The sequence below is a fragment of the Oncorhynchus nerka genome, linkage group LG24 (genome assembly GCF_034236695.1).
Source record: "Oncorhynchus nerka isolate Pitt River linkage group LG24, Oner_Uvic_2.0, whole genome shotgun sequence".
Classification (NCBI taxonomy): Eukaryota; Metazoa; Chordata; class Actinopteri; order Salmoniformes; family Salmonidae; genus Oncorhynchus; species Oncorhynchus nerka.
The window spans coordinates 81168692-81194524 of NC_088419.1; the positions used below are offsets into that span (position 1 = coordinate 81168692).

The 25833-nt window shown below is 43.7% G+C and overlaps 1 protein-coding gene across 1 annotated transcript in view; it reads right to left on the minus strand.

The window, feature by feature from the left end:
- LOC115108771 (collagen alpha-1(XXIV) chain) overlaps window positions 1-25833 on the minus strand; it is a 296583-nt gene that overhangs the window by 195175 nt on the left and 75575 nt on the right. Inside the window, exons 11-19 of the mRNA XM_065009201.1 lie at window positions 21523-21576; window positions 20813-20857; window positions 19682-19735; window positions 14323-14367; window positions 5510-5563; window positions 4859-4903; window positions 2688-2741; window positions 1847-1900; window positions 557-610 (exon numbers count right to left, since the gene is read on the minus strand). Of these exons, the coding sequence (XP_064865273.1) occupies window positions 557-610; window positions 1847-1900; window positions 2688-2741; window positions 4859-4903; window positions 5510-5563; window positions 14323-14367; window positions 19682-19735; window positions 20813-20857; window positions 21523-21576 (459 nt within the window). The remainder of the gene's footprint in view (window positions 1-556; window positions 611-1846; window positions 1901-2687; window positions 2742-4858; window positions 4904-5509; window positions 5564-14322; window positions 14368-19681; window positions 19736-20812; window positions 20858-21522; window positions 21577-25833) is intronic.

Consider the following 25833-nt stretch of genomic DNA (forward strand, 5'->3'; position numbering starts at 1 on the left):
TAGTAGAGCAGACCGCCTCAGACAGTCTCAGGGCGTTTCTCGATCCCGTCTCTGGGACAACTTGAAAACATCTCTGGCAAGTAAAAGGACAGGGATACAATATGGTCCCAACAGAACTACAATTTGAACTTGACTATAACAACAGTGTGTAGGAACACACTCTTAGATCAGAATAGCCTGGTTCCTCTCTAGGTTTCTTCCTAGGTTTTGGCCTTTCTAGGGAGTTTTTCCTAGCCACCGTGCTTCTACACCTGCATTGCTTGCTGTTTGGGGTTTTAGGCTGGGTTTCTGTACAGCACTTTGAGATATCAGCTGATGTACGAAGGGCTATATAAATACATTTGATTTGATTTGATTTGATCAGAACGATATGTTTTTGTGATTGGTTCAGTTTGCATGGTTTACTTGTTTGACCATATATAGCACTATATGACAGTGCTATACATCATTTTATGACATCATACTGAGCTGTATCAGTAGCTCAATGACCATTAAAGCGACAGAAACATAATAGCAGACATTTAACAGTGTGGCTTTAATGATGTCAGTGTTTTACCTCAGGACCTGGTGGGCCAGGAGGTCCCTGTGGTCCGATCTCACCCATTTTACCCTGTTAGAGCAGAGAGACATTAAACATTTTAAAAAGCACATCTTCTGCTTGAATTTAGAGCAAAAACACATGACAACATCAACACAAAGTGGAAACATCAATGCCAAGCATCTCTCTCTTGTCTTCTCTCTCTCACTCTCACAAACAGACACCCACACACACAAAACGTACTGTATATTATATACACAAACAGACACCCACACACACAAAACGTACTGTATATTATATACACAAACAGACAGCCACACATCACAAACAGACACAAACACATGCATAATGTACTGTATATTATATACACAAACAGACAGCCACACATGCATAATGTACTGTATATTATATACACAAACAGACACCCACACACACAAAACGTACTGTATATTATATACACAAACAGACACCCACACACACAAAACGTACTGTATATTATATACACAAACAGACAGCCACACATGCATAACGTACTGTATATTATATATACAAACAGACAGCCACACATGCATAATGTACTGTATATTATATACACAAACAGACAGCCACACATACATAATGTACTGTATATTATATACACAAACAGACAGCCACACATACATAATGTACTGTATATTATATATACAAACAGACAGCCACACATGCATAATGTACTGTATATTATATACACAAACAGACAGCCACACATGCATAATGTACTGTATATTATATACACAAACAGACAGCCACACATGCATAATGTACTGTATATTATATACACAAACAGCATGAGGTAGATAAAGACTTGGCACTCAAAGCGTCAGTAGTGAGTCTTCACTCTATTTGACAGTTGCCAGTGTTTCTAAGGAGGCAGGCAAGCTGTGTGTGGTTGGTATTGTGTTGTCAAAACCAATATTCATATGGTCTTTATGTGATGTTACAGGGACTGACTGCCTGGCGTCTATAGAATTAAAGTCTATGGTTGATCACATTACGTACTGTATTTTATATACATAAAAAGAGACCCACACACAGGTGTTATAAATATGTTTATTTGTCCTGTTTTCCTGCAGGATGGTTTAGTTTCAGGCAGCTACAGTATATGGGCTGTCAGTAACAAAGTGCAGGTATTTAAAGTCTAAAAGGTACAGGGTGTTTACTGGAGTTATTCCATGAATTAAGTGCCAGTCTAATGGGTTAAAATGAGAAACACATATACATATACACACACATACACACACATACACACTACACACACACACTACGTACAGGTGGACCTGGTTTCCCACGGAGTCCAGGAGGTCCAGACAAGCCAGCAGCACCCTGGGAGTACAAACAGAAAAACACTTGTTTATTCTCCTAGTCTCTCCATCACTCATTATATCACTCTCTTTTGTGTGTGTGTGTGTGCGCGTGTGTGCGCGGGTGTGTGTGTGTGCATGCGTACGGGTGTGTGTGTGCGCGTGTGCGTGCGTGCGTGCGTGCGTAAGGGTGTATGTGTGGTGTGTGTGTGTGTGTGTGTGTGCGTGCAGGTGTGCGTGTGTGTGTGTAGGTGTGTGTGTGTGTGTGTGTGTGTGTGTGTGTGTGTGTGCGTGCGTGCATAAGGGTGTGTGTGTGTGTGTGTGTGTGTGTGTGTGCGTGTGTGTGTGTGTGCGTGTGTGTGTGTGTGTGTGTTGTGTGTGTGTGTGTGTGTGTGTGCGTGCGTGCGTGCGTGTGTTTGTGTGTGTGTGTGTGTGGGTGTGGGTGTGTGTTGTACAATGCAACATGGACCTGAGAGTGTTTAGTCTAACTGTCAGCTCTCTGATAAGCAGCGCTGAGTTATATCATCTCCATCTGTATGAGTATTGATCATCAACGTATAGTAGCTTCATATCCATATTGCATGTGCTGAACCCAACCCTAGCCTTCTATCGTTGCCTATACATCTGCTATGCATGTATGGTATGCTAAGAGTTGGCTACAGCACTGCATACAGTATGTGTTTGAAACTAGCATCACAGCCGTGTTGACTGAGTAAAGACCCTTATGATGCATCTCGAGAATGTCCTGCTCATGATAAAAACAAATCAATGAATTATTCAGACTGATGGGAAATGTGTTGCGGTCCTACCTTGTCACCTTGGTAACCCATCTCTCCCGGTTCACCCCTTAGTCCAGGTTCGCCCTGAATGTTACAGCGTCACAAGAGATATAATACAACCACCCTGCTTACATCAGAGGACAGCGTTAACAACACAACCATACAATCACACTGAGGAGGACACAGTTTCCCCACCCCTGTCCAGGGATTATGACATGTTTCTATGGAACCCATCCCATAGGAGATATATCACTCAATAGTTAAGCAGCATTCAAGACCAACAGTTTGATGGAGGAACTGTGTAATTGTAAGGAAAGTAAAACAAACTCAGACAGTTGTACTACAGAGCTGGAATGGGGAAACATTTAGCAAGGATTTACACATTTCTATTTCTCATAGTAACAGCTACTGTACATTGACTACTGGCATGTACAGTAGCAGTCAAAAGTTTGGACACACATACTCATTCAAGGCTTGTTCTTTATTTTTACTATTTTCTACATTGTAGAACAATAGCGAAGACATCAACACTATGAAATAACACATATGGAATCACATAGCACCCAAAAACGTGTTAAACAAATCTAAATATATTTTATATTTGAGATTCTTCTAAGTAGTCACCATTTGCCTTGACGACAGCTGTGCACACTCTTGATATTCTCTAAACCAGTTTCACCTAGAATGATTTTCCAACAGTCTTGAAGGAGTTCCCACATACGCTGAGCACTTTTTTGCTGCTTTTCCTTCACTCTGCGGTCCAATTCATCCCAAACCATCTCAATTGGGTTGAGGTAGGGTGATTGTGGAGGCCTGGTCATCTGATGCAGCACTCCATCACTCTCCTTATTGGTCAAATAGCCCTTACACAGCCTGGAGGTGGGTTGGGTCATTGTCCTGTTGAAAAATAAATTATTGTCCCACTAAGCGCAAACCAGGTGGGAAGGCGTATCACTACAGAATGCTGTGGTAGCCATGCTGGTTAAGTGTGCCTTGAATTCTAAATAAATCACAGACAGTGTCACCAGCAAAGCACCCCCACACCATCACACCTCCTCCTCCATGTTTCACAGTGGGAATCACACATGCGGAGATCATCTGTTTACTTACTCTACGTCTCACAAAGACATGGCGGTTGGAACCAAAAATTTCGAATTTGGACTCATCAGTCCAAAGGACAGATTTCTACCAGTCTAATGTCCATTGCTTGTGTTTCTTGGCCCAAGCAAGTCTCTTCTTATTATTGGTGTCCTTTAGTAGTGGTTTCTTTGCAGCAATTCAACCATGAAGGCCTGATTCGCTCAGTCTTCTCTGAAGACTTGATGTTAAGATGTGTCTGTTACTTAAACTCTGGGAAGCATTTATTTGGGCTGCAATTTATGAGGCTGGTAATTCTAATAAACGTATCCTCTGCAGCACAGGTAACTCTGGGTCTTCCATTCATGTGGCGGTCCTCATAAGTGCCAGTTTCATCATAGCGCTTGATGGTTTTTGCGACTACACTTGAAGAAATGTTCAACGTTCTTGACATTTTCCGGATTGACTGACCTTCATGTCTTGAAGTAATGATGGACTGTTGTTTCTCTTTGCTTATTTGAGCTGTTCATGCCATAATATGAACATGGTCTTTTACTAAATAGGGCTATTTTCTGTATACCACCCCTACCTTGTCACAACACAACTGATTGGCTAAACGCATTAAATAAATTAAAGAAGTTACACAAATGAACTTTTAACAAGGCACACCTGTTAATTGGGTTTCTGTAGAGCACTTTGTGACATCGGCTGATGTAAAAAGGGATTTATAAATACATTTGATTGATTGATTGATTGATTGAAATGAAATGTATTCCAGGTGACTACCTCATGAAGGTGGTTGAGAGAATGCCAAGAGTGTGCAAAGCTGTCATGAAGGCAAAGGCTGGCTACTTTGAAGAATCTCAAATCTCAAATATATTTAGATTTGTTCAACACATTTTTGTTTACTACATGATTCCATGTGTTATTTCATAGTTTTCATAGTAGGTGTGTCCAAACTTTTGACTGGTACTGTATGTGCATATCAAATCATCATTCCTCTGTTCAGCTACTCCCATCCTATCCCATCATCCTCCCCATGTACTGGACACACACCCCACTCATACACACATTGGGCTAGGACATTCCCAGATACACTACAATAATATAAATATTTAGATCACCTTATCACCTTTCAATCCAGGCAGCCCCGCTTTTCCCGCCAGGCCCTGTCAGAGAGAGAACAAGAGAGGAGGGACTCCTTAGTGGCAGCCATTTTGAAAAGAGGACAGACAGAGGAAGATACAGGGGCCGATATAATATATGACTTACTTGAGAGGAGAGAATAAGTGGAGAGAATAAGTGGAGAGAAGAGAAGAGGAGAGAAGAGAAGAGGAGAGGAGAGGAGAGGAGAGGAGAGGAGAGGAGAGGAGAGGAGAGGAGGAAAGAAAAGGAGAGAGGAAGAGAGGAGATGAGAGAGGAGGATAGGAGAGGAGAGGAGAGAGAAGGAGAGGAGAGAACAGAGGAGGGGAGGATAGGAGAGGAGCGAGGAGAAGAGAAGAGATGAGGAGAGTATAGATGAGGATAGGAGAGGAGGGGGGAGGAGAGAGGAGTTGAGGGGAGGAGTGAGGAGGAGAGGAAAGGAGAGAGGAGGAGAGGATAGAAGAGGAGAGGATGGAGGAGGTTGAGGAGAGGAGAGAGGAGAGAGGAGGAGAGGAAAGGAGAGGACGAGAGAGGAGAGGAAAGGAGAGGAAAGGAGAGGAAAGGAGAGGAGAGAGGAGAGGAGGAGAGAGAAGGAGAGGGGATGAGGGGGAGAGAGGAGGGTCTGTAGTTACCATAGTTCCCACTATGCCAGTCAGTCCTCGCTGTCCCTCAGGCCCTGGGTCTCCCTGTAGAGAGAAGGAGCAGTAGGATAAGATACAATATACACAAACACACACACACACACACAAAGTATACAGTGTATATTATACATGCTCTGTTTTATGGGGACAGATTTTGAAGGACGTGTTTCAGAGGATTATTTTGACACGTGAATTCCTGTGAGCCAAACCTAGCTATGATGACTTCCAAGCTGTTCCTGTGCTGACACTAAAGCGTCCGTTTGGGGTTAGAATGCCCATGTGAGCGGACGCAGGACAGGAACATCACATGTAATTAGCTGCGACACGGAGATGGTAGGAGTGACCGGACACTGTGCTGCTGAACAAGGAGTCTTCTATTGCAGGCAGGCAGTTAAAGAGACACCTACTGTACTGTATGTTCTTTAGCACTGCACAGTTCATGATTCATTATTATTATAATAATGGTTGTAATCATTGTAATTACATTGACTTTGATAGTTATGATGAAGAAGATTATGATTATGTTGTGTCCCCTCTCTCCCATTCGGCAGACTGATATAGCAGGTTATCTGTGTAAGTGTAGTATGGGACAGAGGGTCAGTTCTATAAGTGGTTCCATTGGTTCCATGTGAACCGGTGTGGGTCTGTTTCCCATTACTGTGCTTTGAGGGGACTGTCACCAGCACCCCCCCATCAGAGACAGCCTGTACACCTGAACAGAGACCTCCGCCTCCTGCTGCTTAACCTCTACAACAAATTCCATCAGCCGCTTTCACGGAAACCATTTAGGGTTGTTCACATTGTAAAACATGAGGAGTACCTTGGTAAATCATGACTTGTATGACGACTACGTAGAACAGTTACTATAAGATCAGCCGAGGATCAATTAGTGAAAGCAGTTGTAAAACATGGAGTGGTTTGTTAAATCATCTGTTGTATTTATGGAGACTACAGTTGCAGTTGTGATTCTCCATTAAAAACATCTTTGCTCTACATGTTCTCCAGTTATTTTACCAGACATAGTGTAGGCTGTCAGTAGTTTGTTTGAAATAACTATTTTTCCTTACAACTCATCTTATGGTCAGAGGCCACGTGAGAAATAGTTCCCCAGTTCTTGCACCAGCTGTGCATTCTCCCATCACAAGGATCATAAAACCATGACAATCAGTAAAGAATGATACACAATGGATGGCAGACCGAACCACACAAGACAACCAAGTCTGTCTGTCAAACACCAAGCAGACCTGATCCTCATGGCTGAACTTTAGAATCTAGCAGCATTCAGGCTCACTGCCACGACTTTGTTTATAAAGAAGCTCTCCAGAATTAGGTCACAATGCTTCAAGTAAAAATCTAGGAAAAAATATGCAGCAACGAGAAGAGTTTTGGAACAGAGCACAGAACAGGAGGCATGAGGAAAGAATGGAGGCTAGACAGGGTCTGGCCTGCATGTCTGTCTCCTGTCTCTCTCTCTGCCTCCTGCATAAGGTTGGGGTGAGGTTGAAGTGGGGGGTGGTGGTGAGGTTAGAGAGATGGATATCAATCACATGAGGAGATGCCACCAATTTGTTTGAAATGTGAATTTAAAAGAATTCCTCACAGGGCGGGGCTCAGACAGGGTGACATGAGGAATCGGTCACCACGGCCACACTAGCCGGGATTCCTCTCCCATTAATGATGGCTGGAGGATATGTGATTCCAAATCCAGCATGACGGAAGTGTCCCACATTCATAGAGCTGAATTCATATTTGTCTCTGCAGTGGGACCTACTTTCTCTGGGGCAAAGTGTCCGAGAGCTTCTGGTCAGCGGGGTGGTGGCACCGGGATCCTCATCTCTCCCAAGTGGTCATTCTCTCTTTCTCCCCTTACCCATCTGTCTATCGCCTCCTTTGAATTCCATGCTGTCACAGTTACCAGCCCTTTCAAGCTTAACATCCTTAATCATTTATCGCCCTCCAGGTTCCCTCGGAGAGTTCATCAATGAGCTTGATGCCTTGATAAGCTCCTTTCCTGAGGACGGCTCACCTCTCACAGTTCTGGGCGACTTTAACCTCCCCACGCCTACCTTTGACTCATTCCTCTCTGCCTCCTTCTTTCCACTCCTCTCCTCTTTTGACCTCACCCTCTCACCTTCCCCCCCTACTCACAAGGCAGGAAATACGCTCGACCTCATCTTTACTAGATGCTGTTCTTCCACTAACCTCGTTGCAACTCCCCTCCAAGTCTCCGACCACTACCTTGTATCCTTTTCCTCTCGCTCTCATCCAACACTTCCCACACTGCCCCTACTCGGATGGTATCGCGCCGTCCCAACCTTCGCTCTCTCTCCCCCGCTACTCTCTCCTCTTCCATCCTATCATCTCTTCCCTCTGCTCAAACCTTCTCCAACCTATCTCCTGATTCTGCCTCCTCAACCCTCCTCTCCTCCCTTTCTGCATCCTTTGACTCTCTATGTCCCCTATCCTCCAGGCCGGCTCGGTCCTCCCCTCCCGCTCCGTGGCTCGACGACTCATTGCGAGCTCACAGAACAGGGCTCCGGGCAGCCGAGCGGAAATGGAGGAAAACTCGCCTCCCCTGCGGACCTGACATCCTTTCACTCCCTCCTCTCTACATTTTCCTCTTCTCTCTCTGCTGCTAAAGCCACTTTCTACCACTCTAAATTCCAAGCATCTGCCTCTAACCCTAGGAAGCTCTTTGCAACCTTCTCCTCCCTCCTGAATCCTCCTCCCCCTCCCCCTCCTCCCTCTCTGCAGATGACTTCGTCAACCATTTTGAAAAGAAGGTCGACGACATCCGATCCTCGTTTGCTAAGTCAAACGACACCGCTGGTTCTGCTCACACTGCCCTACCCTGTGCTCTGACCTCTTTCTCCCCTCTCTCTCCAGATGAAATCTCGCGTCTTGTGACGGCCGGCCGCCCTACAACCTGCCCGCTTGACCCTATCCCCTCCTCTCTTCTCCAGACCATTTCCGGAGACCTCCTCCCTTACCTCACCTCGCTCATCAACTCATCCCTGACCGCTGGCTACGTCCCTTCCGTCTTCAAGAGAGCGAGAGTTGCACCCCTTCTGAAAAAACCTACACTCGATCCCTCCGATGTCAACAACTACAGACCAGTATCCCTTCTTTCTTTTCTCTCCAAAACTCTTGAACGTGCCGTCCTTGGCCAGCTCTCCCGCTATCTCTCTCAGAATGACCTTCTTGATCCAAATCAGTCAGGTTTCAAGACTAGTCATTCAACTGAGACTGCTCTTCTCTGTATCACGGAGGCGCTCCGCACTGCTAAAGCTAACTCTCTCCTCTGCTCTCATCCTTCTAGACCTATCGGCTGCCTTCGATACTGTGAACCATCAGATCCTCCTCTCCACCCTCTCCGAGTTGGGCATCTCCGGCGCGGCCCACGCTTGGATTGCGTCCTACCTGACAGGTCGCTCCTACCAGGTGGCGTGGCGAGAATCCGTCTCCACACCACGTGCTCTCACCACTGGTGTCCCCAGGGCTCTGTTCTAGGCCCTCTCCTATTCTCGCTATACACCAAGTCACTTGGCTCTGTCATAACCTCACATGGTCTCTCCTATCATTGCTATGCAGACGACACACAATTAATCTTCTCCTTTCCCCCTTCTGATGACCAGGTGGCGAATCGCATCTCTGCATGTCTGGCAGACATATCCGTGTGGATGACGGATCACCACCTCAAGCTGAACCTCGGCAAGACGGAGCTGCTCTTCCTCCCGGGGAAGGACTGCCCGTTCCATGATCTCGCCATCACGGTTGACAACTCCATTGTGTCCTCCTCCCAGAGCGCTAAGAACCTTGGCGTGATCCTGGACAACACCCTGTCGTTCTCAACTAACATCAAGGCGGTGGCCCGTTCCTGTAGGTTCATGCTCTACAACATCCGCAGAGTACGACCCTGCCTCACACAGGAAGCGGCGCAGGTCCTAATCCAGGCACTTGTCATCTCCCGTCTGGATTACTGCAACTCGCTGTTGGCTGGGCTCCCTGCCTGTGCCATTAAACCCCTACAACTCATCCAGAACGCCGCAGCCCGTCTGGTGTTCAACCTTCCCAAGTTCTCTCACGTCACCCCGCTCCTCCGCTCCCTCCACTGGCTTCCAGTTGAAGCTCGCATCCGCTACAAGACCATGGTGCTTGCCTACGGAGCTGTGAGGGGAACGGCACCTCAGTACCTCCAGGCTCTGATCAGGCCCTACACCCAAACAAGGGCACTGCGTTCATCCACCTCTGGCCTGCTCGCCTCCCTACCACTGAGGAAGTACAGTTCCCGCTCAGCCCAGTCAAAACTGTTCGCTGCTCTGGCCCCCCAATGGTGGAACAAACTCCCTCACGACGCCAGAACAGCGGAGTCAATCACCACCTTCCGGAGACACCTGAAACCCCACCTCTTTAAGGAATACCTAGGATAGGATAAAGTAATCCCTCTCACCCCCTCCCCCTGAAAAGATTTAGATGCACTACTGTTCCACTGGAGGTCATAAGGTGAATGCACCAATTTGTAAGTCGCTCTGGATAAGAGCGTCTGCTAAATGACTTAAATGTAAATGTAAATGTCTGATGTAACAGAGCCCAGTACTGACATCCATTACTGTAGGCACACTATGGTCATCATTTAAACAAACCTCCTATAACTTATAAGGCTTTATAGAGCATTCGTAGAGTATTTGTAAGCAGTTGACGTCGGAAGTTTACATACACCTTAGCCAAATACATTTAAACTCAGTTTTTCACAATTCCTGACATTTAATCCTAGTAAAAATTCCGTCTTAGGTCAGTTAGGATCACCACTTTATTTAAAGAATGTGAAACGTCAGAATAATAGTAGAGAGAAAGATTTATTTCAGCATTTACTTCTTTCATCACATTCCCAGTGGGTCAGAAGTTTACATGCACTCAATTAGTATATTGTAGCATTGCCTTTAAATTGTTTAACTTGGGTCAAACATTTTGGGTAGCCTTCCACAAGCTTCCCACAATAAGTTGGGTGAATTTTGGCCCAATCCTCCTGACAGAGCTGGTGTAACTGCGTCAGGTTTGTAGGCCTCCTTGCTCGCACACGCTTTTTCAGTTCTGCCCACAAATTTTAGATGGGATTGAAGTCAGGGCTTTGTGATGGCCACTCTAATACCTTTACTTTGCTGTCCTTAAACCATTTTGCCACAACTTTGGAAGTATGCTTGGTGTCATTCTCCATTTGGAAGACCCATTTGCGACCAAGCTTTAACTTCCTGACTGATGTCTTAAGATGTTGCTTCAATATATCCACATAATTTTCCCTCATCATGATGTCATCTATTTTGTGAAGTGAACCAGTCCCTCCAGCAGCAAAGCACCCCCACAACATGATGCTGCCACCCCCGTGCTTCATGGTTGGGATGGTGTCTTCGGCTTGCAAGCCTCCCCCTTTTCCCTCCAAACATAACGATGGTCATTATGGCCAAACAGTTCTATTTGTGTTTCATCAGACCAGATGACATTTCTCCAAAAAGTACAGTCTTTGTCTACATCTGCAGTTGCAAACCGTAGTCTGGCTTTTTTATGGCGGTTCTGGAGCAGTGGCTTCTTCCTTGCTGAGCGGCCTTTCAGGTTATGTCGAAATAGGACTCATTTTACTGTGGATATAGATCATTTTGTACCTGTTTCCTCCAGCATCTTCACAAGGTCCTTTGCTGTTGTTCTGGGATTGATTTGCACTTTTCGCACCAAAGTGCGTTCATCTCTAGGAGACAGAACGTGTCTCCTTCCTGGGCGGTATGAAGGCTGCGTGGACCCATGGTGTTTATACTTGCGTACTATTGTTTGTACAGATGAACGTGGTACCTTCAGGCATTTGGAAATTGCTCCCAAGAATGAACTAGATTTGTGGAGGCACTGAGTTTGAAGGTAGGCCTTGAAATAAATCCACAGGTACACCTCCAATTGACTCACATGATGTCAATTAGCCTATCAGACACTTCTAAAGCCATGACATTATTTTCTGTAACTTTCCAAGCTGTTTAAAGGCTTAGTGTATGTAAATGTCTGACCAACTGGAATTGTGATACAGTGAATTATAAGTGAAATAATCTGTCTGTAAACAATTGATGGAAAAATGACTTGTGTCATGCACAAAGTAGATGTCCTAACCAACTTGCCAAAACTATAGTTTGTTAACAAGAAATTTGTGGATTGGTTGAAAAATAAGTTTTAATGACTCAAACCTAAGTGTATGTAAACTTCAAATGTAGGCCTTATAAACCATTAATGATGGCTACATTAGGCCTTTGAAAGTAATGATCCATTCATCTGATTTCAGACAGGGAGACATTGTGGACTTTGAGCTTCCTAGTCTAGCGCTGTTATTCACAAGATCATCTTTGAGAGATATTTCATGTAAAGTACCTGCTCTTACAATAAAGTTGAACATCTCATTCCAATGTCATGGGCATTAATATGGAGTTGGTCCCGCCTTTGCTGCTATCACAGCCTCCATTCTTCTGGGAAGGCTTTCCACTAGATGTTGGAACATTGCTGAGGGGGCTTGAGTCCATTCACCCACAAGAGCATTAGTGAGGTCGGGCATTGGTGTTGGGTAATTAGGCTTGGAACAAAGTTGGCACAGAATCATCTAGAATGTCATTGTATGCTATAGCATTAAGATTTCCTTTCACTGGAATTATGGGGCCTTGCAAGAATCCATGAAAAACAGCCCAGACCATTATTCCTCCTCCACCAAACTTTACAGCTGGCACTATGCATTCGAGCAGATAGTGTTCTCCTGGCATCTGCCAAATCCAGATTTGTCTGGATGGTGAAGCGTGATTCATTACTCCTGAGAATGTGTTTCCACTGCTCCAGAGTCCAATTGCCGCAAATGTTACACCACTACAGCCGACGCTTGCCATTGCGCATGGTGATCTAAGGCTTGTGTGTGGCTGTTTGGCCATGGAAACCCATTTCATGAAGCTTCTGACGAACAGTTCTTGTGCTCTACGTGTACTTTACATGGACTACTGTGTCGGTATCCTACAAATGTAGCCTCCAATTTCTGTCACAGCTGGATTAGAGCTGGCTGCTTTTCCCCAGCAGGCCTAACCTCCAGCAGCCTGACCTGACCATGTCCAGTCATGTCCTGTGCTGTCCAGAGAGAAGAGGTTGATTTGTAGGGATAGGTCAGAGTCATTCATCTGAGTCAAATCAGAAACCTGGAGGGCCGGGGGCCATGCTGCCTGGCGGGCATCTTGTAACAGTAGGCAAGTCAATTTACAGTTAAGTTACGGTGTAGAGGTTGAGTTACGGCCGGCTGCTGTGATTATAGCTGAGGAAACTCTCACTCTATTTTTGTCTTTGTGCTCTCTCTCCCCCTCTCTCACTCAGACCAAGTTATGAGTCATTTTTAGTCTGTTCAATTATGATGTTGTTCAGGGTGAATTTATATTTGTGTTTCTGACATCTGGATTTTTTCTGGAAAATCATGATTTAAGATTTTGAAATATACTGCCAGGGCCCAATCATGGCAATATTTCTCTAGAATGTTAAGGTTCTGTTGAAGACCTTCTTTGGTTGGTGAAAGAAGAACCAAGTCATCAGCATGTAGCAGATATTTTACCTCTGTGTTAAATAGTGTGAGTCCTGGGGCTGCAGAATGGTCCAACATGTCTGCTAATTCATTGATATAAATGTGGTTTGGACTCAAACTGCAGCCTTGTCTCACTCCTCGACGTGAAAATAATTATGTTCTTTGGTTTTAGATTTTTATTGCACACTTGTTTTCTGTGTACATACATTTAGTTAAATCAAACACCTTACCACCAAGCCCACTTTGGAGAATTTTGTAGAATAGCCCTTTGTGCCAAAAATAATCGAATGCTTTATTAAAGTCAATCAAGCAAGCAAAGATTTTGCCCAATTCTTTTGAGGGGCCATGTTAATTAATTTGTGTGTGTAAGGTGTATATATGGTCAGTAGTGCGATGGATGGGGAGAAAGACAATTTGACATTTACTTCTTACATTTATTACAGAGATTCTCCCTCTCTCTCTCTTGCACTCTCTCCATTTTTGTCTCCCTCTCCCTTTTGCTCTCTCTCTCTCTCTCTCTCTCTCTCTCTCTCTCTTTCCCACTCCACATTTCTCTCTCTCCCTCTCTCTCTCTCTCTCTCTCTCTCTTGCTCTCTCTGTGTGCTCCCTCTCCCTCTCTCACTCCACCTCTCTCTCTCTACTTTTGTCTCTGTGCTCCCTCTCCCTCTCTCTCACTCAGCCCAAGGCTTGACAGGCCTACAAGCCTTTGGCAGGTCATGGTGCAGCACTAAGCATTGCACAGTAGCAGGCAGGGTGAGGAATATATTGTTGCCATTCAAAACAAATGACCTCTGCTGGAGAATTTGCATGGTGCCTGAAAGCACTGGCACTAGCTAGATATTTCCATTTATTAAAGCAAGTCAGAGCAGATTCCCCATTCATCAAACATTTAACTCTCCCAGTATCCAAAACATCTAATCTACAGACAAATATGGGTTTAGCTTGATGTGTTTATAATAGACTGTATGAGAGAAGTACTGTAGAGAGTAATCAACAGCATCAGCCCTACTGCATCCCATCTTCCCTGAACTGCATCAAAATCAAACATACCAGAATGAATGAATGAGAAACTGAATGAATGTACACTACATTCAAAGTCAGTGGTAATATCCTACTGTAGTCAACCTCTACAACACTAAACGCACAATGTCATAAAGCTAAAAACGTTGGATCTTGATAAAACACAACAGATGAATTAAGACATGGTATGTAATGTGATACTCACCCTTAGGCCAGGAAAGCCCCCCATGCCAGCACCTCCAGCAAGCCCCTGGAAAAGAGCACAGGAACATCACGAGTACAGGGTAGAAATGCACACACACACAATTTTTTATTTAACCTTTATTTAACTAGGCAAGTCAGTTGAGAACAAATTCTTATTTTCAATGACGGCCTAGGAACAGTGGGTTAACTGCCTGTTCAGAACGACAGATTTGTACCTTTTCAGCTCGGGGGTTTGAACTTGCAACCTTCCGGTTACTAGTCCAACGCTCTAACCACTAGGCTACCCTGCCGCCCCAATAAAGCTTTCCTCCAAAGGCTGGCATACCCAGATACAGCTAATCATACTACACAACTTTTTTACTGCTTGTAAGGCTACATTAAGCAATGTTTTTACAGTACTTTTACAGTTGTTTTACAGTGTATTTACAGTGCTTTTACAGGGGTTTTACAGGGGTTTTACAGTGCTTTTACAGGGGTTTTACAGGGGTTTTACAGTGCTTTTACAGGGGTTTTACAGTGTATTTACAGGGGTTTTACAGTGTATTTACAGTGCTTTTACAGGGGTTTTACAGGGGTTTTACAGTGCTTTTACAGGGGTTTTACAGGGGTTTTACAGTGCTTTTACAGGGGGTTTACAGTGTATTTACAGGGGTTTTACAGTGTATTTACAGTGCTTTTACAGTGGTTTTACAGTGTATTTACAATGCTTTTACAGGGGTTTTACAGTGTATTTACAGGGGTTTTACAGTGTATTTACAGTGCTTTTACAGTGCTTTTACAGGGGTTTTACAGTGTATTTACAGTGCTTTTACAGGGGTTTTACATTGTATTTACAGTGCTTTTACAGTGCTTTTACAGGGGTTTTACAGTGTATTTACAGTGCCTTCACAGTGCTTTTACAGGGGTTTTACAGTGTATTTACAGTGCTTTTACAGTGCTTTTACAGGGGTTTTACATTGTATTTACAGTGCTTTTACAGGGGTTTTACAGTGTATTTACAGTGTATTTACAGGGGTTTTACAGTGTATTTACAGTGCTTTTACAGGGGTTTTACAGTGTATTTACAGTGCTTTTACAGGGGTTTTACAGTGCATTTACAGTGTATTTACAGTGCTTTTACAGGGGTTTTACATTGTATTTACAGTGCTTTTACAGGGGTTTTACATTGTATTTACAGTGCTTTTACAGGGGTTTTACAGTGTATTTACAGTGTATTTACAGGGGTTTTACAGTGTATTTACAGTGCTTTTACAGGGGTTTTACAGTGCATTTACAGTGCTTTTTAAATCAATAAAAAGGTTCAGAACAAACAGGAGAAGAAACAAAGTTGATCATCTGCAGCATACTTTTCCAGCTCAATGCAGATATCCACTCTAACTGCTGTTCTGAATGAACTCTGCCCGACACACTCAATACAGATATCCCCTCTAACTGCTGTTCTGAATGAACTCTGCCCGACACACTCAATACAGATATCCACTCTAACTGCTGTTCTGAATGAACTCTGCCCGACACACTCAATACAGATATCCCCTCTAACTGCTGTTCTGAATGAACTCTGCCCGACACACTCAATACAGATATCCCCTCTAACTGCTGTTCTGAATTAACTCTGCCCGACACACTCAATACAGATATCCCCTCTAACTGCTGTTCTGAATGAACTCTGCCCGACACACTCAATACAGATATCCCCTCTAACTGCTGTTCTGAATGAACTCTGCCCGACACACTCAATACAGATATCCCCTCTAACTGCTGTTCTGAATGAACTCTGCCCGACACACTCAATACAGATATCCCCTCTAACTGCTGTTCTGAATGAACTCTGCCCGACACACTCAATACAGATATCCCCTCTAACTGCTGTTCTGAATGAACTCTGCCCGACACACTCAATACAGATATCCCCTCTAACTGCTGTTCTGAATTAACTCTGCCCGACACACTCAATACAGATATCCCCTCTAACTGCTGTTCTGAATGAACTCTGGTCTCCCTACACACTCAATACAGATATCCACTTTCTAACTGCTGTTCTGAATGAACTCTGCCCGATCACACTCAATACAGATATCCCCTCTAACTGCTGTTCTGAATTAACTCTTGCCCGACCCACACTCAATACAGATATCCCCTCTAACTGCTGTTCTGAATTAACTCTGCCCGACACACTCAATACAGATATCCCCTGGATTACTGCAACTGCTGTTCTGAATTAACCCCTACAACTCCCAGACACACTCAATACAGATATCCCCTCTAACTGCTGTTCTGAATGAACTCTGCCCGACACACTCAATACAGATATCCCCTCTAACTGCTGTTCTGAATGAACTCTGCCCGACACACTCAATACAGATATCCACTCTAACTGCTGTTCTGAATGAACTCTGCCCGATTTACACACTCCAATACAGATATCCCCTCTAACTGCTGTTCTGAATGAACTCTGCCCGACACACTCAATACAGATATCCCCTCTAACTGCTGTTCTGAATTAACTCTGCCCGACACACTCAATACAGATATCCCCTCTAACTGCTGTTCTGAATGAACTCTGCCCGACACACTCAATACAGATATCCCCTCTAACTGCTGTTCTGAATGAACTCTGCCCGACACACTCAATACAGATATCCCCTCTAACTGCTGTTCTGAATGAACTCTGCCCGACACACTCAATACAGATATCCCCTCTAACTGCTGTTCTGAATGAACTCTGCCCGACACACTCAATACAGATATCCCCTCTAACTGCTGTTCTGAATGAACTCTGCCCGACACACTCAATACAGATATCCCCTCTAACTGCTGTTCTGAATGAACTCTGCCCGACACACTCAATACAGATATCCACTCTAACTGCTGTTCTGAATGAACTCTGCCCGACACACTCAATACAGATATCCCCTCTAACTGCTGTTCTGAATTAACTCTGCCCGACACACTCAATACAGATATCCCCTCTAACTGCTGTTCTGAATTAACTCTGCCCGACACACTCAATACAGATATCCCCTCTAACTGCTGTTCTGAATGAACTCTGCCCGACACATCCCCACTAATCTTAATGGATTACATATCATCTCAACACATTGAGCTCTAAGACGTTACAGACCGCTGGGCCTGGGCTGAGCTCATCCATCCAGAGCTATACAGTACATTTACAAGCACAAGCTAAGCTCAATTACCAATTGATCACTTTCACTCTTCACATGTGCAAACACTAATTACGTAAATTACGTAAATGTTCACTTTGTAATCAGACCTTTGGTATGGATCAAAAGGCCACAGGTGAGTACTCCTGTGTTTTGAGAACAATGGAAGCAAACTTGGTAGAGGTAGAGTTAGAGATATAGGTGGAGGTATAGGTGGAGGTGGATGTAGTGGTGGAGGTAGAGTTATAGGTGGAGGTATAAGTGGAGGTGGGGGTAGTGGTGGAGGTGGAGGTAGAGGTGGAGGTGGGGGTGAAGGTAGAGGTGGAGGTAGAGATGGAGGAGGATGTGGAGGTGTAGGTGGAGGTGGGGGTAGAGGTGGAGGTGTAGGTAGAGGTGGAGATGAGGTAGAGGTGGAGGTGGAGGTAGAGATGGAGGTGGGGGTAGTGGTGGAGGTGGAGGTGGAGGTAGAGATGGAGGTGGATGTGGAGATGTAGGAAGAGGTTGGGGTAGAGGTGGAGGTATAGGTGGAGGTAGAGATGGGGGTAGAGGTGGAGGTGGGGTAGAGGTGGAGGTGGAGGTGGAGGTAGAGGTGGGGGTAGAGGTGGAGGTGGAGGTAGAGGTGGGGTAGAGGTGGAGGTAGAGGTTGGGGGTAGAGGTGGAGGTGGTGGTAGAGGTGGTGGAGGAGGTAGAGGTTGGGGTAGAGGTGGAGGTGGAGGTGGATGTAGAGGTGGTGGTGGTAGGGGTGGTGGAGGAAGACCAAGAACAAGGAGAGTATCATCTCTGATGATATTCAGGCGACTATGAAAATAACACCTGTGATGTTGATGACAATCTGTGGCCAGACCAAAACAACAGACATGACTGATTTAGTTTTCTCAATGGAGTATTTGTTTCTTATGATTTAGATTTGACAGTTTCTTTATCTATACAATTGATCTAAGATACAGTACAGTAGTACAAATTTGAATATTTTTCTTCCTTTGCATATGCAAAATGCAAAATATATTTACTGTATGTGTGCTTAATGTTTGATGTAATGAAGTATGTTGAAATATAAAACTATATAAATTGCATTTGTGTCCATTTCTTGTTTGAGTACACACAAACAATATACAGTATAACAACATCTTAACTTCACACTGAAATAGGTTCTGATAGTAGTGTTTTGAATACGTCACATTAGTGTGATCTCGGTTGTCACTTTTATTTTTATTTTTTATTTCACCTTTATTTAACCAGGTGGCCAGTTGAGAACAAGTCCTGATTTAAAACTGTGACCTGGCCAAGATAAAGCAAAGCAGTGCGACAAAAACAACACAGTTACACATGGAATAAACAATCATACAGCCAATAACACAATAGAAAATTCTGTATACAGTGTGTGCAAATGAAGTAAGGAGGAAAGGCAATAAATAGGCCAATAGTGGCAAAGTAATTACAATTTACACTGGAGTGATATGTGCAGATGAGGATGTGCATGTAGAAATACTGGTGTGCAAAAGAGCAGAAAAACAAAAACAAATATGGGGATGAGGTAGTTGGTTGGTTGGTTGGATGGATGGGCTATTTACAGATGGGCTAAGTTAGATCCAAGCTTCCTTATTTTGCCCAAGTGAAGTGAGTTTGGAACAACTGAAAGTATGCATCTTAGAAATCATTTTCACATATGAACTTTATATGTCCGAACTCAGAATCAGTGGTAGAATGTCTATTTTGATTGGTTATTTTCTGCATTTATCAAAGTCCCATCAGTAGCCTGAGTTCAGATGTGTCCACGTAAACAGGATTAAGGAATAATTTGTCTTGCAAAGCATGTAAACATTTAAATAAATCTATTATATTAATCTGACTAATCATAGTATTGTGTGCGTGTAAGCATACTCAATGACAGATCCAGAAACATAGACAGTGCAGAGAGTGTTCTAATCTAAACCATACAGAGGTTGTATAGAGTCATCCCTAGCATTTCTAGATGTGAGAGCCAAATGAGAACAACTCCTCTGTCTACAGCAGGATACACATTACATTTCTCAGTCCAGCCCAGTTCAGCCCAGCTCAGCAAAGCTAATCTATCAAAAGACATAGGGCATCTAAAGCAGGGCTGCACTAAATACTTCCTGGAGGGTCTGAGTTTTTACTAGAGATTGAACAACAAACTTGGCAACAGGTTAAGAGGAGGAGGAGGGATGTAGATCTTACCTGGTCACCATCAGGACCAGGTGAGCCCCTTTCACCAACACCCCCAACAACTCCCTGGACACAAAACAAAAGTTATTCATTACACATTTTTGGCAGTTCAGTTATGAGTTGTGGTACTCCTTTAGATATTCAAGCGCTCGTAGGTAATAATCTTTCTTCATTGTGGGCCTGTCAGGTGGAACAGTGTAAAGGATGCTGGCCCTCCCTGCCTGCCTACACAATGATCTTTATTGCATATTGTGGGATGTTCTGATGAGTCCTAACCCCCTGTTGCTAGGCTACCTGCTTCCCTATGTAAGGCCTTTGGTTACTCTCTCTGTATCTTGCCAGGTCGCAATTGTAAATAAAAACTTGTTCTCAACTTGCCTACCTGGTTAAATAAAGGTGAAATAAATAACAAATCTGAGACACTGTTTTCCTATGCCACCCTAACTGGCACTGAGAGAGAATCACTCAAATGCCGAACAAAATGCCAGGCTACGCATAAACTCCTGTTGTTGGCATCCTGTCCAGAGGTTGTTTTTATTTCACGAGTACCGGTAATCTTTTATTTTGGTCTGTGTGTGATTTTTACATTTAGTCACTGACTGTGTCGAGTGAATTTGCACATTAGCGGCGAACACTCACAGCATATAAATGATGTCGGGCTTTCTGTGTCGAGTGAATTTGCACATTAGCGGCGAACACTCACAGCATATAAATGATGTCGGGCTTCCTGTGTCGAGTGAATTTGCACATTAGCGGCGAACACTCACAGCATATAAATGATGTCGGCCTTCCTGTGTTGAGGGTAAAGTACTACTTCTTTAGGAGTACCTGATATACATGTTTAGGGGTTGTGTAACCCTTCTTTCCCACCGGTATTTCCCCCTCTCCTCACGCCTCCTCCTCTCCTCCCCTATTTTCTCCTTTTTCTCCTCTCCCTTCCCATCCCCTTCTCTGTTAGGAGCTGTAGTGATTCAACCCCCTCCAGTTAACCCCCAGCCTTCCACCATCTTGATAGCAAATAACTTTTTCCACAATTTGGATCACATTTATTGACAGAGATGAATGTGGCATGTTCCCCTTTCACTTCTCCAGTAATATCTCTGGGTTCAAACTGTGTGGTGTGGGTGTAGTGGGATCCATTACCTGTCTTCCTTTGGGACCATTCTTCCCAACCGGACCAGGAATACCCTGGGAAAAAAAGGGAAAATGTAACTTAACTCTCAGGTGTGGAAAAGTGACTGCCATTTACTGAGTAATTGATATGAAAAGATTATATCCTAAAGACCTCCCCCACAGAACAAATGAATGCATGTTCTTGATTGGACACTACTGCCAGGCTAAGAGAGCAAGCTGAGTATTAGGGGATCATAAACACTGTACTACAGTGTTTAGAAAGAGCATATTTTCCACTCATACAACAATGTGGAAAATGTAGTTATTAGACATTTTATTGTCCTTATGGAAGAACTCCCAGAGGAGAGATCAATGTACTTGGATCAACTGCTTTGTAAGTATCAGCAAACATTTGTTTCTATAAATAAGTTACAATTAACAAGGCTAAGCACATATTTTTCTGTTGCTTCATATCTCCAAAACAGATGAAATACAACATGAATTGCCTTTGGTTAGACCAGAGTTTTCCTATGTTTATGACCCTCGACCCTCTACATGAAGGTTCAAGAAGAGTAGAACTGACATGGTGAGTTAACCAGTAGTCTTGGTTACATCCTAGACCTAATCCAAATAGACAGCATAATGGATCCTTCCTGACAGACACTTCATTAGGTGCACATATGAATCAAGGTTGCCTAGTTAAATAAAGGTTAACTCAAAGATAAAAAGGTGATACTTACTCTCTCCCCTTCTAGCCCTGGTGGACCAGCTATACCAGGAGGACCAATGAAACCCTGAAACACAAACACACATTAGTTACAGGTGAACCCGTTTGAACATGTGTAACACTTTACCTGGAGGTATACTGCAAAGTCATGAGCATGTAAGACCTCTTAATAAAGTCTTATAATCATATCTAACATCTAAGGAAGATATCATTTGGACAGATTGTACAAATGTAAAGTCTTGCCTCCCAATCCCACTTCCCCAAAACACTTGTAAATATTGGACATTAAATTGTGTTTATTCAGTTCTATTGAGGCATTTACTTTATGTTGATATTCTTATCTTATTTCTTATTGTTGTTGCACTGTGGAGAAGGAACCAGCAAGTAAGCATTTTGTTGGACAGTGTATCCTGTACATATGACTAGTAAAAGCTGAAACCTGAAACATGTCTTTACTTTGTCTATTGATGGATTAGGACAGGGGGCGTTACTGAACTGTAGCATAGCTGTACTGAACTGAACATTCATCAGTCACCCACAGACAGTGGAAGTTTAACAGGAATGCTGATGAACCTGCAGTACAGCACACACAGAGATAAATCACCATATATCTGATGATACAGTACTTACAGATGTAGGATCTCAATTTGATCACCCTGTTGCCGGAGAACTTTCGTGCAAGGTTTAAAAAGGCTTCTGAAATTTGTAATATACACTATGAAATGTCAGACTTGATTTTCCCTTACTAAAATTGTATCAACCCCTATAAAAAATGTATATTAACTATATCTCCCCACACCAAAATGTACAGTTCCAGTTTCTGCAGGATTATTTTCCTCATGTAGCAAACTGGCTCAAATGAAGATCCTATATATGTACAGTACCAGTGAAAAGTTTGGACACACCTACTCATTCAAGGGTATTTCCTTATTTGTACTATTTTCTACATTGTAGAATAATAATGAAGACATCAAAACTTTGAAAGTAGCCACTGTTTGCCTTGATGACAGCTTTGCACCCTCTTGGCCGTCTCTCAACGAGATTCATGGGGTGGTCACCTGAAATGCATTTCAATTAACAGGTGTGCCTGTTAATTTGTGGAATTTCGTTCCTTCTTAATGTGTTTGAGCCAATCAGTTGTGCTGTGACAAGGTAGGAGTGGTACACAGATGATAGCCCTATTTGGTAAAAGACCAAGTCCATATTATGGCAAGAACAGCTCAAATAAGGAAAGAGAAACGACAGTCCATCATTACTTCAAGACATGAAGGTCAGTCAATCTGTAAAATGTCAAGAACTTTGTACGTTTATTCAAGTGCAGTCGCAAAAACCATCAAGCACTATGATGAAACTGGCTCTCATGAGGACTGCCAGAGGAGGAAGACCCAGTTACCTCTGCTGCAGAGGATACGTTCATTAGAGTTACCAGCCTCAGAAATTGCAGCCCAAACAAATGCTTCACAGAGTTCAAGTAACAGACACGTCATGCTTCATGGTGGGCACTATGCATGTGGAGATAATCCGTTCACCTACTCTGCATCTCACAAAGAGACGGCAAAGTTGATGAAGACCTGTATTATCTGCTCAGAGGAGACTGCGTGAATCAGATTTTTGGTTCCAACCGCCGTTTCTTTGTGAGACGCAGAGTAGCTGAACGGATGATCTCCGCATGTGTCTTTCCCACCATGAAGCATGGAGGAGGAGGTGTGATGGTGTGGGGGTGCTTTGCTGGTGTCACTGTCAGTGACTTATTTAGAATTCAAGCCACACTTAATCAGTATGGCTACCACAGCATTCTGCAGTGATACGCCAACCCATCTGGTTTGTGCTTAATCATTTGATTTCAACAGGACCAAGACCCAACACACGTCCAGGTTGTGTAAGAGCTATTTGACCAAGAAGGAGAGTGATGAAGTGCTGCCTCAGATGACCTGGTCTCCACAATCACCCGACCTCAACCCAATTGAGATGGTTTGGGATGAGTTGGATTGCAGAGTGTAGGAAAAGCAGCAGCCAACAACTGCTCAGCATATGTGGGAATTCCTTCAAGAATGTTGGAAAAGCATTCCAGGCAAAACTGGTTGAGAAAATGCCAAGAGTGTGCAAAGCTGTCATCAAGGCATAGGGTGGCTACTTGAAGTATCTAAAATATTAAATATATTTTGATTTGTTTAACACTTTTTTGGGCATTACATGATTCCATATGTGTTATTTCATAGTTTTGATGTCGTCACTATTATTCTACAATGTAGAAAATAGTAATAACAAAGAACAACCCTTGAATGAGTAGGTGTGTCCAAACTTTTTACTGGTACTGTATATAAACCACCATATCTCTGATGGTACAGTACATACAGATAAACAGTTGTGACATCCTGCAGACTGTTGAAAACCTGAGCAGATGTATCTGAAGCCCATCGAACCGGTAGTGTCTTTGAACTCATTGAGCCCTGCGTTTCAGGTGAGTTAATGTATGTAGCTAGAGGAACCCTGTCGTGGTTCTAAGCAGATCAAAGATCAGTGATGATGATATTCACCTATTCTAGTGCTGGCATTTGCATGTGTTCACATAAGTACACACACGCAAGTCCACAGAAATGTTAGCCTAAAGTCAATCATTCAGCCTAATGATACATTGTCTGACATCATGGACAGATTTGAAAGGGATAGATCTCTCACTTTCAGCCTCTTCTTTCTCTCGTTCTTCCATCTTTCTGCCAGGGGAGCTATCAACCCTGGTCTTATTGAGCTGAAACAGCTCTGTCTGTTTCATGGCTAGATCAGCAGGTGGACTGGTCACCCATGCTGCTCTGGAAAAAAAGTCCCATCTTTGCGGCCATTTATCCATGCTCAGTAAGAAAGGTACAAGCTGTGCATCTTTCAAACATTTACATTCTTAATTATGAATCCCTATTTGCTGACAGGCTAAGAGATGGCCACCTTAAAAGACAGATCAGTCATGTCCACATCTCACTCAATATGAAACAGAATACTCATCTGGAGGTAGCAAATCATGCCTCGTCCCCATTACCTCACAAATCACCTCCAAAAAGAGAGTAGAAAAGGGAGGAACATTGTTATTCTCCCTAACTAACAGGGAGTGGAGTGGACACATGAACAGGCAGACAGAGTCTAGTCCAGTGTGGGGGACAGGAGATTTCTATAATAAGAACAGACAGAGTCTAGTCCAGTGTGGGGGAGATTTCTATAATAAGAGCAGAGATTTCCAGTGTGGGGATATAATAAGAACAGACAGAGTCTAGTCCAGTGTGGGGGACAGGAGATTTCTATAATAAGAGCAGACAGAGTCTAGTCCAGTGTGGGGGACAGGAGATTTCTATAATAAGAACAGACAGAGTCTAGTCCAGTGTGGGGGACAGGAGATTTCTATAATAAGAGCAGACAGAGTCTAGTCCAGTGTGGGGGACAGGAGATTTCTATAATAAGAGCAGACAGAGTCTAGTCCAGTGTGGGGGACAGGAGATTTCTATAATAAGAACAGACAGAGTCTAGTCCAGTGTGGGGGACAGGAGATTTCTATAATAAGAGCAGACAGAGTCTAGTCCAGTGTGGGGGACAGGAGATTTCTATAATAAGAGCAGACAGAGTCTAGTCCAGTGGGGGACAGGAGATTTCTATAATAAGAGCAGACAGAGTCTAGGGACAGGAGATTTCTATAATAAGAGCAGACAGAGTCTAGTCCAGTGTGGGGGACAGGAGATTTCTATAATAAGAACAGACAGAGTCTAGTCCAGTGTGGGGGACAGGAGATTTCTATAATAAGAGCAGACAGCAGTCTGGAATAGTTGGGGACTGGCAGCATATCTGCAATGTTTTGGTTTCTTCCTAACTAGAATCACATGTTCCTTCAGTCAGCAATAATACACCATGTACAGGAGACGGCTAAATATCTCTCTCTGTCTCTGATCTCTCTCTTCCTTCATATTTTCTTTCCATTCTTTCTGTCATTCTTTCTCTTTCATCTCCTCCTCTCTCTCTCTCGCTCTCTCTTTCATCCCCTCCTCTCTCTCTCGCTCTCTCTTTCATCACCTCCTCTCTCGCTCTCTCTTTCATCTCCTCCTCTCTCTCTCGCTCTCTCTTTCATCTCCTCCTCTCTCGCTCTCTCTTTCATCTCATCCTCTCTCTCTCTCTCTTTCATCTCCTCCTCTCTCTCTCTCTCTCTCTCTCTCACTCGCTCTCTCTTTCATCTCATCCTCTCTCTCATCTCCTCCTCTCTCATCTCTCTCTCTCTCTCTCGCGCTCTCTCTCTTTCCACATTCTTTAGCCATGGCAATCTGCCAGAGATGTCCTGTATTTTTCCTAA